This window comes from Monodelphis domestica, chromosome 6 (assembly GCF_027887165.1).
Source record: "Monodelphis domestica isolate mMonDom1 chromosome 6, mMonDom1.pri, whole genome shotgun sequence".
NCBI classification, from domain to species: domain Eukaryota; kingdom Metazoa; phylum Chordata; class Mammalia; order Didelphimorphia; family Didelphidae; genus Monodelphis; species Monodelphis domestica.
The window spans coordinates 295,185,140-295,199,400 of record NC_077232.1 but is presented as its reverse complement, the minus strand read 5'-3'; the positions used below and the strand labels follow the sequence as shown (position 1 = coordinate 295,199,400).

Below are 14,261 nucleotides of genomic sequence, written 5' to 3'. Positions count from 1 at the left end.
TCTAGTGTTTTTAATAGGAATGAATGTTGTATTTCGTCAAAGGCATTTTCTGCATCTATTACTATAATCCTGTGATTTCTGTTACTTTGATTATTGATATGGTTAGTTATGCTGATAGTTTTCCTAATACTAAACCAGTCCTGCATTCCTGGTATAACTATCACCTGGTCATAGTGAATTATCCTTGTGATTTATTGCTATAGTCTCTTTGTTAGTATTTTATTTGAGATTTTTGCATCAATATTAAAGACATTAGTCTATAATTTTCTTTCCCTGTTTTCGATCTTTCGGGCTTAGGCATCAACACCATATTTGTGTCATCAAAAGAATTTGGTGGGACCCCTTCTTTGTCTATTTTACCAAATAGTTTATATAATATTGGGATTAGTTGTTCTTTAAATGTTAGAATTCACTAGTGAATTCATCTGAGCTTGGAGATTTTTTCTTAGGGAGTTCATTGATGGTTTGTTCAATTTATTTTTCTGAGATGGGATTATTTATGTATTCTGTTTCCTCTTTGGTTCAACTAAGCAATTTATGTTTTTTAAAATATTCATTGATTTCTAATTGTGATATAATTAGGGAAAATAGCTCTTAATGATTATTTTCATTTACTTTTCATTTGGTGGTAAATTCATTCTTTTCATTTTTGATACTAATAATTTTATTTTCAGCTTTACTTTTTAAAATCAAATTAATGAATGCTCTATTTTTTATAAAAACAACTCAGTCTTATTTATTAGGTTTAATAGTTCTCTTATTTTCAATTTTATTAATTTCTCCTTCGATCTTTTAGGATTTCTAATTTAGTCTTTAATTGGGAGGGATTTAATTTGGTCTTTTTCTAATTTTTTTAGTTGCATTCCCCATTTATCAATCTCCTTTTCCCCTGTTTTATTGCTATAAGCATAAGTATTGCTTTGGCTATAGTCCATAAATTTTTATATGTTGGCTCTTTATTATCATTCTCTTTCATGAAATCATAGTTTGTTTCTCTAATTTGTTCTTTCACCTACTCCTTTTTTTGAATTAGATTATTTTAGATTTCAATTAATTTTTAATTTGTCTTTCCTTGAGTTTTATGAAATCATAATATGAATTTATTATTTATTATCTCTGCTTTTTTTGCATTTGGTTGTGAAGTTTTTATGCCCTACTACATGGTCAATTTTTTGTGTATGTACCATGTATCTTTCCATTTAGGAATATAAACAATTCAACCTTATTGAATCCCTTAAATTTTCTCTTTAATTTTTATATTTTTATGCTTCTCCTGAATTTTGTATTTGGACATCAGCTTTTCTATTTAGGTCTGATCTTTTCACTGGGAATGCTCAGAAATCTCTATTTTATTAAAAGACCATTTACACCACTGAAAGAATATAGTCCATTTTGATGGGTAGGTGATTCTGAGTCATAAACCTAATTCCTTTGCCTCCAGGTTTTTTAGTCCTTTAATGTAGAAGCTGCTTAATCCTGACTATGGCTCCATGATATTTGAATTGTTTCTTTCTGGCTACTTGTAGTATTTTTTCATTGGCTTGGAATCTCTTGAATTTGTCTATAATATTCCTGGGAATTATATTATTTCATGAAGTGATCAGTGATTTTTTTTTCAGTTTCTATTTTATCCTCTTATTCAAGAATATCAGGGCAGTTTTTTTTTTTTTTGTAATTTCTTATAATATGATGCCTAAGATTTTTTTTTATCATGACTTTCAGGTAGTCCAGTAATTCTTAGATTGCCTCTCCTGGATCTGTTTTCTAGGTAATTTATTTTTTCAATGAGATATTTCATATTGTCTTTTATTTTTTCATTCTTTTGATTTTGTTTTATTGTTTCTCGATGTCTTATGAAGTCATTAGCTTCCATTTGTCCAATTCTGATTTTTAAAAAATAATTTTCTTTCAAGAGCTTTTGAACCTCCTTTTCCATTTGGTCAATTCTGCTTTTTAAACTGTTATTTTCTTTTTGCATTACTTTCATTCTTTTCCCTATTTTTGTTCTGCCTCTCTTAATTGATTTTTAAATTCCTTTTTGATCTCTTCCAGAGCCCAAGACCAACTCCCATTTTTCTTCAAAGTTTTTCATGTGGCTGCTTTGATCTCACTGTCCCCTACTTAGTCTGTGCCTCTTTGTCTCCATAAAATTTTCTATGGTTAGGTGTTTCATTTTTCAGCCTTTTCTTCTTCACTTTTACTTTTATCTTAAAGGTGAACTCTGTTCCCATGGTAGAGGGAGAACTCTCTTAAACTTCAGTTTTTCCTTGCTGCTTGCTACCATCAGTTCTAGTTCTGGTTTTCTGCAAGTTTCAGTTCTTCCAAGGAGATATGATGGCCTGTGGGCTTAGTTAGTTACCTCCCGTTGCCAATTCAGTTGCTGATAGCTTGTAGAACTCAGAGCTTGGAGCCTCAGTACAGGCTTGGACAGGGCTCTGGGCCTCCTCTTAGGCTAGCACCAGCAAGGCAGATACTGTCTTGTGTTGGGGTTAGCCTGGCATTTGGGTATTCACTACTGGCTTGGGCAGAAGCTCAGAGCCTCCCTCTGGGCTTACTCCAGCCTAGTGCACTGTGGACTGCCCTATGATGGAGCTTGGGGCCTCACCACAGGCTTGAACAAGCCAAGACTTGGCTTCCCTGCAGGTTTGTGCCAAGGCCTAGGACTTCAAGGGGTGGATGTGAGGTGCTCTACTGTTGGCTTAGGCAGGGTTCCAGGGTCTTGAGGTCAACTTATGTCCAGGTTTGGTGGAGATGGGTGACCCCTTGAATACCCCTCTAGGACTTGTCTTGCTGATCCTGCCACCTCTGCTTTGAAGGTATCCTGGAGAAAGCACTGAGAGGGAACTTCTTGTAGGTTATCCAGGCCAACCTTCTCCTTTCACAGGTAGGGAAACTGAGGCCCAGAGGTGCTTCGGGACTTGCCCAGAATTACACAGTTCCCAAGTATTAGACCCTGTGACTCCAGAGACAGCACATGAGCTTATCTTACATGGTCTGGTCAGAGTGTAAACTTGCTGAGACCAAAGCTTGACTCATTCTTTGTCTTTGAGGCCCCAGCAGGGCCTGACACCCAGTAGGTGCTTACTAAGTACATATCAAATTGAGTGATTTGAACTAAAGTTTCCTGTGTGCCAAGGAAACATGCTTCTTTCTTATCATTTGATTGCATTTCCTTGAAGGCAAGACATGTGTCTTTCCCTGTTATCTTGGGTAGTAAGTCTGTGTCTTCTGATGGATTTGAGTGTATCCTCCAAGCGAGGTGGGTCCCAGATGATAACCTGTGCCCAAGACTGTTGTGGAGATGTGAATAGCTAAGAAAGCAGGCATACATGGCCTAGAGAGAAGCTTTGTGGTATAACTGAAAAGTGGGGCTGGTGCTCTGAGGCCCTCCCTCTGGCTCTGTTCTCATCTACACAATGGGCATCATAACAGATTACTTCACAGATTGACCAAAGACCAGACTCCAACATCTCCAACAAGCAGGAGGCACCTCACTGCTCCTGGAAGACCTTGAGTCCCTGCTAGGCAAGGCTACCCATTCTCTTTTGGGATATACAGCAAATCAGGGAGCCATGCAGCATCTTTCCTCCATTGCTTCTTATTCTGCTCTCAGAAGTCAAGCAGAAGTGATCCCTAGTCAAAGTGTCTCCCCTGAATCTTTTCCCTCATGAAGGGATGTAGTCTCCAGGCCCCTCTCCATCCTAGTTACCTTGCTCTTACTATATTTGACTTTGCCCATGCCTCTCTGAACTTGAGGTGCCCCAGATTGCCCCTGGGCCTGAGGAAAATCTGCCTGGGTAGGTCACTGCAGGTAACTGTGTGAGAATTGTTGCTAAAACTAAACATGACATCTTGTTGGGGTATGGAGAAGAGTTTCCAAATTTTGCCTGGTCCTACCAGATGGGAATGGTTTGGGCTAGGGATCTGCCTTGAATGGGTCTGTTATCCAAGAAGCAGCCTACCTCCATGCTGAGAGACTCCCCATCAGGGTTTTCTCATCATAACAAGTTGTGAGGTGATGCTGTGAGCCTAGGAGGGGTTCTGGTCCTCCTCTGGGAGAAGGATCAACAAAGCATAGACCCTTGGAATGTGGGAGTTGGAGGAGGAATGAGAAATTGGTGTTTCCAGTATGTGGACAGGGCAAGCTGCCATGTCCACTATCTTGACACGCTATGCCCAGGCTGGCTATAAATCATGAACCTTTCCCACCTAACTGCCCCTTCTTTTTTTCAGACTCTATCTCTGGGTTGGGGAATTTAATTTTTGCCACATGACTATCTGGAGCTCCACTCAGTCATTTTTTCAGCCTAATTCTTTTTGTCCTCATTGGAGGTTTTCCTGGCAGCGATACTGGTGTGGTTTGCCATCTTCTTGAGCTTAGGAACCCACAGATCACATGGCCTGGGAGGACAGGAAAAGAGGCTTGGCTCTGGAGTCCAAGGACCTGGCTGGGTTAAAATCCCACCTCTTCTACTCACTGCCTATATGATTTTGGGTTAAGTCCCTTTGCCTCTGTAAAAGAGAGAATATACATGCATGCAAAGGACATCATCTGTCAGTCAAAAGGAACATTCCATTTGGAATATTACCAGTAAAAACAGTTAGAACTAAGCCAACCACTGAGAGGCTGGACTAAGCCTTCGACTTCTGACAGAGTGGTGGAGAAGAAGCTGAGGCTTTGGCTGGTGTGGCTGATGGTGGTGAAGAAGCTAATTTGTATCTCTGATACTTATCTGGCTGATTGACAGAAGAAGAAAGAAGACAAACAATTGTTCTCATATCTCTCTGAATGACTCTGTTTACAGTTATGGCAGAATCGCCATTTCCCCAATATCCTCCAAACCAAGGCTTCCTGTATATAATAGGGAAAACCCCATCCCTCTTACATTGTTCTTCATCCTTTCCTGTCTTCCCCAATAAACCCTTACTTGAGTTAAAGAAGAGAAAAGAGTATATTCTCTAAAGCATCATAGTTCACACTGAGTGAAACTGAAGGAAGGGGAAGGGGAAGCTGAAAGGCTTCTAAAGAGGGAAGGAAGAGAGGGGAGGAAAAGGGAGGCAAATAGGGAGGAGGGTAGGCAACCTTGATCCATTAGTTATCCAGAATCAATCAATATACATCCTCAGATTTACTATCTATTTCAGATTGGCACCCCTAAATGACTGAACCACAAAATCCCTTAGAAAGATGAGTAAGAAAGATGTTTGAGCAGATTATCTGTGGAGCTGTGGATTCTGGGTCTACAACATACTTTATAACAAAATGACCCACATGATATTTGACTCTCTGGATTACATTGATAACACAACAGTGTTTATACTGCAATTACCTTTTCAAACTGAACCGATACTCTGGCAAATTTTGGCTCAGATTTATGTTATCTTTATGGCAGCCTTACAGACTCTAACCTTTTTGAAAAAGATTTATAGATTTGTTATCCCCAAAAAGGCAGAAAAGATACTGGTTGATACTGACTTGGAAAACATTGTTAAGAACTCGTTTGAGGAATTTATGAAGGAAAAAGGACTAGATCAGGTTAAGGACAGACAGGCAGATGTGTACCTAATGAAACTGAAAGAAAGGCAAAGAAATATAAGGTCAATGCCAAGGGAAATGAAGGTGACAAGGACACTATGTCTGATAGTGAACCAGAAAAGATTTGTTCATTAAAAGAGATCACCAATCTTTCAAGTACAACTGGTGTACTACAGTCTAAAGTCCATAGACAATTTACATCACAGGAACTTGAATCCCTAAAAAGGCGTTTCCCAAAATTTATAGAACAACCTTTCAAAACACAGAAGGAACTGAAAAGTGCTTTTAGGATCTTTGACCCTGATTTTGAAGATGTAGTTTCTCCTGTCTGAACTGTTTAGCCCCCATGAGCAAAGGCAATTCCTTGAAAAGACCAGGACTGATAATAACTTAACTAGTAGGCCCACTGAGGAGCAAAGGGAAGATCTAGATTTTGCAAACCCCACTAGCATGTCCTACTTAAGGAAATGCAGGGAAGACTTGCTCCAGGCTATTAAGCAATGTTGCTGGAAGCTGAATTCATGAGCTAAATTTGATACGGTCATGCAGAACAAAGGGGAACATCCAGCCACATACATTGATCGTCTTTCAGAACTGGCAGAATCAATATTGGGTCTAGAGGCAAATAGTGAGGAGTTTTTGAGTCACATACGGAGACAGTTTTTGAGGGGCTGCACCCCTCATTTAAGGAACTTCTTTAAACACTATTTTCCTAAATATGACAGTCAGTCTGATAGAACGAAACTGCTAGTTACCTCCATGATAACCATACAGAACAGCATAAACAAATGCAAGACTTAAAAGATAAGTTAGAGACAACAGAGAAAAATCTAAAAGAAAAAGAGATAGAGGAAATCAAGAAACTCAACATGGTTAGGACTTACACAAAATCTAGCTAACCAAAACCAAAACCAGTGCAGAGAGAAACTAGAGAGACTAGGCAATGCTCCTTCTGCCATAAGAGAGGACATTTGATAAAAGACTGTTTTTTGAAGAAGTAATATGAAGTCAATGACAACGAGACTACATAAAATAGATTAAAAAAAACAGAATTCCACTTGTTCTCATTGTAAGCTAAAATCTACTGAGCAAGCAAATGATTTAGAAGAGATGCAAAACACCATTAATTCTAGAGCCAAACCTAAGTATTCAGACATGGTTGGGAAAGAATTATGAAGCCAGGTCTATAAAGTATATAGTGTGGTACATGGAGATAGAAGAGACAGGGAGAAAGAGACTGCTATTAAAAATAGTAGGAAAAAGTTGAGAAACAATGAAAAATTAGTACATGAAAGTGAATCTGTGAGTGATAGCTATTGCACCTCCCAGGGTCTTATATTTTCCAGCTTGAGATATATAGTGTGTGTTGGCCCAAGTCACTTCATTTCCTTAAGCTTTAGTTTCATCCTCTGTAAATGCTAGGTGTTGGACTAGAGAGTCCCTGGAAGTCCTTCCAGCTCTAGACTGATGAAACAATGCCCTTCCCATGTCTCAGTCTCCTCCTCTATACAATGAGGGGTTGGTTCCTTTGGATGCTTTCCAGCTCCAGATCTAGAATCCCATGAAGCTCTTCTCTGAGGCACTACCATCTTACTCAACTGGGATCCTTCCAATGGTAGGTGAAATACTGCCACCTTCTGGTGTGCAGTATGAAAGGTCTTGACCCTCAAGTAATCATCCAGTTTAGTCTGCTTTTCTTTTCATTGGTTGATGAAATCCATTTGATTTTGTCATGCTGTAACTTGCAGGCCTCCCATTCTCTTCTCTCAGAGGATGGGAGGGGTAGATCGTGCTGCTTTGTGCTTTAGGCACATAAGTTGTGGAGTGGGCAAAAAGCAGAGTTTTTCCATTTTTTGGCTCCAAGAGATGATCCTTTGAGGATCCTGGTAGTCAAGTGAAGACACAGCAGCCAACTGCAATGAGATGGATCTGCATATCAAGTCATGAACAAGTTCTAGCGTTTACAATTGTGGTGCCCTCAGACATTCCGAAACAAAGACTGCATGAGTCCCTACGTGCCCTCCGCTGAAGGCTTTTCCCAGCACCAGCTCTTCCATGCACATCTCCCTTTAAGCCATTAAGGCTTGGCTTTGTTTTTACTCCATGTCACCAGCCCTTCTTCTAGGTACTTTGGACAACCATTGGAGGTGCCTTCTAATCACTGGAGGTTTTCAGGTCTTCCATCCTGGCAGAGGGAATAGAATGAAGCTTTCAAGTAAGAAAGAGCATGTATGACTCAAAGGACTCAAGGGTCCCTTCACCCTTCTGATGAAGCTGAGCCAGTTTGTGTGGCCATATGGCTTCATTCCATTGCACGGAGGAAATGGAGCTCACCCACTACCAAGAGGCAGCTAGGAGGAGTCACAGTGCACAGAGTACCAGCCTGGCAGGCCAACTAATAGTTCAAATCCAGCCTCAGACTCCAGAGCAAGTAGTTTAACTTCTGCCTGTTTTCTCTCCTGCAACATGGGGAAAATAATAGCACCTACCCTCGTGGGTGTTATGAGGTTTGAATGAGTGATTTGTAAAGTGCTTTGCAAACTTTAATTTTGTTGTTGTTCAGTTGTTTCAGTCATGAAACAACTCTTTGTTCATGACTCTTGGTGACCCCATTTGAGGTTTTCTTGGCAAAAATACTGGAGTGGTTTGCAATTTCCTTCTTTAGCCCATTTTATAGTTGAGAAAACTGAGGCAGACAGGGTGAAGTGACTTGCCCATGGGGTCACACAGGAAGATGAGTCCTCTTGACTTCAGCCCTGGCATTCTATCTACTGTCACCTAGCTGCCCATTGCAAATCTTAACCTGCTCTATAAATGCTAGCTATCATCATCATCATCATCATCATCATCAGTGATGACTAGGGAAAATACTATTAAGTTAAAAGAAATAGAATCTAGCTGCTTTGAAGAACCACAAAGTGGTGATCAATCTCCTTGTTTGGAAAATTTTTAAATTAATTCTGAAAATTCCAAAATATGACTAATTCAGAGGAGCGTGGGAAGACTTGCCTGAACTCATGCTCAGAGAAGTAAGTGGGCTTTGTGGGACTACATAAACTGTCACACCGTACAGGAAAAGGGAGCTCCAGGAATCTCCCTGGAGAAGGGACAAAGGGACATACCTCTGTTTGCTATCAGGTAGGCAGCAACAGTCTGCAGGGGCAGACAGATGGGCAAAGCACCATCCCTGGAACTCGTGATTTTTGCTTGATTGTTTTTCTGATTACAAGGAGGACCCAGTTCGAGGCATTATCCACAAAGATGAATCTTTCCTCTAAATATTCATCCCCTTTTCTTACCAGTTTTCAGCTGTATCCTTGTTGTTTGCTACCTTTACATGCACGTGTCCATGTGGAGCTCCTCCTCTCAGGGCCACCACTGCCACCAAGTGAGTGTAACCAGGGTTGCTTTGCTTCCAGCTCAACGCCATGGCCAACCGTGCAGCAGGCAAGGGCTATGAAAATGAGGATAACTATGCCAACATCAAGTTTCAGTTCATTGGCATTGAGAACATCCATGTCATGAGGAGCAGCCTGCAAAAAATGCTGGAAGGTGAGCCCACTGTTCCCTGCCCTCCCCAAGCCTAGAGAGGCCCAGAGATTCCTGGGGAGGTGGGTCACTGGCCTTGTCCCCAGCAGGGCCTCATCACCTCAGGGCCCTGTGAGCAGGGTATCCCTGTGGTTCTAGTACTTTCGCTGGAATAAGAATTTAGGGGCATCATTGGACAGTGCAAAGAACCCTGGTTCTGGAGTCAGAGGACCTGGGTTCAAATCTATGTAATTAGAATATGCTTCCCAGGATTCTCTTTCCCAGCATCCCATTTGCATATTTATGCTAACCATACTAACATAAGGGAAAGAGAGCAAGGGAGGAACTACACAAAACTTATATCTTCCCTACATTAGTACATCAGCTTAATACGTAGATGGGATGCTGGGAAAAAATTCTAACTACACAAATCCCAGCTCTGTTCATTACTAGCCACATGACCTTGGGCAAGTCTATGAATCTCAGTTTGTTCATTTATTAAATCAGAGGGAGGAACTTGGTGATCTCTGAGGCCCCTTTCAGCTTGCATTTGTTAGTCTTTGGATTTATTTGGGAATATATTGGATTATGGGATTATGGATGGATTGAATTGAAGGAAACTTTAGAGGACATCTACTCCAGTGCCTCCATGACTCTCTCCCATTTTATAGATGCAGAATCTGAGGCCCAGGGAGGGCTAGGGACTTGTCCAAAGTGCTCTTGATCCAACAGAGAGGTCAGCAAAGTTGGAGAGCCAGTACAAGGCCACAAAGCAGCGGTTATCCCTTACCATATCACCATAGCAGGAGTCTTGTGAAAGGGACACCATTTTACCTAGGGTCGTCTATCTCTCAGCATCCTCTCAGTGTCTCTGAACCTTTGAATAGAGAATAGAGTTCTGCCTGTCTGGAAGGGAGAAAGGGGCTCTCAGAGGATACAAGAGGTAAGTTCCCAAAAGAGAGGGATGGAGTGCACAAATAAAGAGGTTGGCCTTAGCAAGGAGAATAGGCACCTTCCCTAGAGACTGAAGCAGAGGAAGACAGAACAAAAGTTCCCAGAGATATCTTTTGGGGATAGATTAGGTTGAAGAAGGAACTTAACAGAAAATAATGGCCTCGTTGTCTCTGTAAAGGAAAGGAAGAGACGAGGAGAGGAGAACAGGGTTGGAAGAGTCATTGTGGAGACCCGTAAACTGGAGTGGTCTCATCTAGGAAGCCCAGCCATAACCTGGGGCTAAGGCAGAGGCATTCACAAACAGGTTTATCTGCAGTTCACTATCTATACCCAGAGACTCAGTACCCTTAGAGAGGTGGATGCCTTTGGGCTAAAATGAAAAATTAGGGGATCATCAAACAATGTGATGTCTTGTGCTGTATCTGTTGAGGAATCTTGCATGATTTTTCCCATATGTCAGGCTTCGCTTGTTACTCTTGTTCTGTATCTGTTGAGGAATCTTGCATGATTTTTCCCATATGTCAGGCTTCGCTTGTTACTCTTGTTCTGTATCTGTTGAGGAATCTTGCATGATTTTTCCCATATGTCAGGCTTCGCTTGTTACTCTTGTTCTGTATCTGTTGAGGAATCTTGCATGATTTCCCCACATGTCAGTCTTTGCTTGTTACTCCCCTGACTCAAATGCCATCCATAGACATGAAATTCAATGGGATCTTGGATTCATTGTACCTTCCAGTTGTGTCACTGTGAAGGTATGGCCTGATAGAAGACTCATTTGTGAAGATCTGCTTTCTAACCTCATCATTCCATAGAAATTACTCCCTCCGTTGCCAAAGATTCCTGAATTGCCACATCTGATGGCCTTTTCTCGGGCCTCATCCATCTCCACCTTTCAGCTATATTGACACAACTGACCACGCTGCCCTCCCAGATCTTTCCTCTGGGCTCTCATGACTCATATCCCTCCCTGCCCACTCACCCCCCTTGCACCTGTCTGACCATTCCTTTTCAGTATCCATTCCTGGTTCATGATCCATCTCACACTCCCTAGCTGTGGAGGTTCCCTAAGGCTCTGTCCCCCCTTTTTTTTTGTCCCTCCACATGCATTCTCTTGGTGCCCTGGAGTTTAGCCCTCATCTCTAAGCAAGTGATGCACACATTTACAGATCAAGCCTCAGTCTCCCCTTCAAGCTTCGGGCCCAGATCACCAACTCCTATTAGATATTTTGAAATGGATGTCACAGAGATATCTTAAACTCAACATGTCCCAAACTGAACTCATTATCTTTTCCACCAAAACCCTTCTCTTTTCCAAGTATTCTTAATACTGTTGAAGCAGCCTGCTTGGTTCAAAATCACAGTATTATGCCAATTCCTCCCTCTTCATATCCATATATCCAATTTGCTGCCAGGTCTGGTCATTTCAGTTTCCACAACATCTGTCAGATCCTACTCACAATTACCACTTTTCATTCAGGCCTTCATTCTTCATTTCTCCCCCAATAATTGCAGCAGCCTCCTCCCTGGTCTCCCTACCTTGCCTCTAGTCTTGCCTCTCCAGGCCATTTTACACACCGTCCCAGAAACAATGTTTCTTAAACATCTTTATTCCAATTTTTCATCTCTTTTAAATTTGTTCTAACAGTTCAAAGGTCTGACTGAACATGGGATAACTGGTTTAGGAATAATCACTATATCAGTAACTAATTATTTACCATCTAAAATTTACTAATTTTTCCCATTTCATTTTCTTTATGTCATTTTTGGGTGCCACCCCTATTTAGGGCCTCTTGTCTCTTCTCTCAAAGAAAGCATTCACAATATTATAAGTGTGATATGATCTTCAAACCTCTGACCTCTTTGCTGAAGCATATTTTTCACCACTTTCTGTTATCCCATCTTAGCATCCAAGCCCCCAAGAGGAAGGTCTATGTAATACAATTTGGAGGGTCTTATTATTGAGTTCTTTGTAGAATCTCTTTACCTCTCCTCTTTTCAGGGGTATATTAATGCCTGCATTACAATGATCCCCATAGTGGCCTTCTTGACCAAGTCTCCCCAGAAGTGGTATTTTCTATTGATTCATATTAAAACCTTCCCTATCACCCCCCAGACTTTTTTTCCAAGAAGAACTTTGAATTAGTTGCCACTTGTTTTGGACTGGCTTTGTTATAGAAAAAAATGCCACCAAAGCTAATATTTCATGCCTCTGGCAGCACGGACTGGTCATTGTACCAAGATCTTATGTTTACAAGTAATGGTTAATATTTTTAGCTGATCTAAAAATTGTGGGATTATGATTGCTCTCAGCCCTCTCTTTTTTCTTCTACTTGGTCACCAGAAGAGCAGAAGAGAGGCTACCCAGGGCTAAGGGCCATCTAGCACTTGTCTTGGTTTCATGGGTTGCCAAGGCCAATGACTTCACCAGCCAGGGGCCTGCTTACTGATAGTGAGCTTTTCAGGCCCTAAATCAGTGGTTCTCAACCTTTCTAATGCCATGACCCCACAATACAGTTCCTCATGTTGCAGTGACCCCAAACGGTGGCTACTTCCAAACTGTAATTTTGCTACAGTTATGATTCGGAATGTAAATACCTGATATGCATTATGTATTCTCGTTGCTACAAATCAAATATAATTTAAACATAGTGATTAATCACAAAAACAATATTTAATTATATGTTGAGAAATATTAATCCAGCAGGAGGCAGCCTGAGCACTGGGGGAGATAAGTCCTGCCTGGGTAGGGGGTCCGCAGATGCTGCCTTCTTCTTCCTGTCATCTCCCTCCAGCTTGCGCTGAGGCTTCACTTTGCTGGGGTTACTCGACTCCATTATCCGCTCAAGGACTCATTCCTAATCCTCCGGAGCCAGTTCCCCGGTGCTCTCTCTGGGTCTCTGTTGGAGTCCAGTCTCCGGGCAACAGGGTAAATCCATCGCCCCTCATAGGGGTAGGGCTGCTGAAAGGTAACTAATATTAGTACAATGTATGAGCAGCAGGGTCCCCGTTCTTTCCGAGATCTTGCTGTAAAGTAGCACGATTTCTCAGCAGCTAAAGCCATTGGAAATATGTATTTTCCGATGGCTTTAGGCGACCCCTGTGTTTTGGTCGTTCAACCCCCACCGGGGTCGCGACCCACAGGTTGAGAACCGCTACCCTAAATGTTCTACTCTTAGCCCTAGATACAGCCTCTATTGATCTTCTGGAGGCCAAGTGGAGGAAAAGGAAGGAGGAGGATTTCTAGTCTGGTAGTACCTTCCCTGGCCTTGGAGAACTCTAGTTTACCTCCTGGCTACAATGGGACATTGGAGAATGACTTTGGTCAAGGTCATTTGATCATCTATATCTGGTGGGTCTGGTGTCCAGGACCCATCTTTGGTCTCTGGGAGAAAGATAGTCATGCTGGGGCTTATTTCTATCTCTTCTCCCCTTACCCTCTCCAACTTTTTTTAAGGAAGTGATACCATCCTGAGTAGGAGAAAAAGCAACACTCAGGCCATTTCCTGACACAGCTTTGAGGTTGTCATGAGTCATGAGGGTGGAGGCAGAGTCAACAATGAAGAGGGCCAACATAGCCTTCATGGAAACTCTTGAGAAAAGTCCCTTTTCAGAATGGCCTTTGGAATAATGCCTAGTCAGGGTGGAGGTGTGATTTAACTGGGTGCAAGAGGATGCTCTCTCGATGAGTTCAGGCTGATTTTTTTTGGTCATTTATAGGCTTAGAGAATTGCCTAGAGGTGAAAGGACTCATTAGGGTCACACAGCCATAATGGGTGAAAGGCAGGATTTGAACCTAAGTCTCTCATCTCCTAGGCCTCAAAGGAGATGGACATCACTGCTTCCAAATCCTTGTTTGTCTTTCCTTCCTGATTCTCCAAGGGGAGAGGACCAATAGACTTGACTCTAGTGTTGGGCCAGTGGTCCCAGGAGCAAGTCAAAAGATGGGCAAACTGCTCAGTAGTCCTCTTTGTCCTGAATTCTGGTATGTTTGTAGACTTACTGAGAGGCAGCAATTGTGGATAGCCCAAATGTTTACTCCATGTTGTGTCTAGGCTCAGGCTTACAGTTATTGTCAGCTCGGCTCTTAAAGCAAATATTAATAGAACTGGGTCTTCATGATAGCTGACAACAGGAGTGCTTCCTCATCAGGTGGGCAGGCATGTGTGCCTCTGATGACAGCTGAGATGGACTTTGTTCAGTAAAAAGGTGTGTAAATATTGGTCCTGAATTGGTACCAGGAACA

At 41.8% G+C, this 14,261-nt stretch overlaps 1 protein-coding gene across 1 annotated transcript in view; it reads left to right on the top strand.

Moving 5' to 3' along the window:
- Positions 1 to 14,261, top strand: part of MTMR7 (myotubularin related protein 7) — a 123,928-nt gene that overhangs the window by 88,175 nt on the left and 21,492 nt on the right. The window contains exon 7 of the mRNA XM_007495622.3: positions 8,956 to 9,088. Coding sequence (XP_007495684.2) covers positions 8,956 to 9,088 — 133 coding nt within the window. The remainder of the gene's footprint in view (positions 1 to 8,955; positions 9,089 to 14,261) is intronic.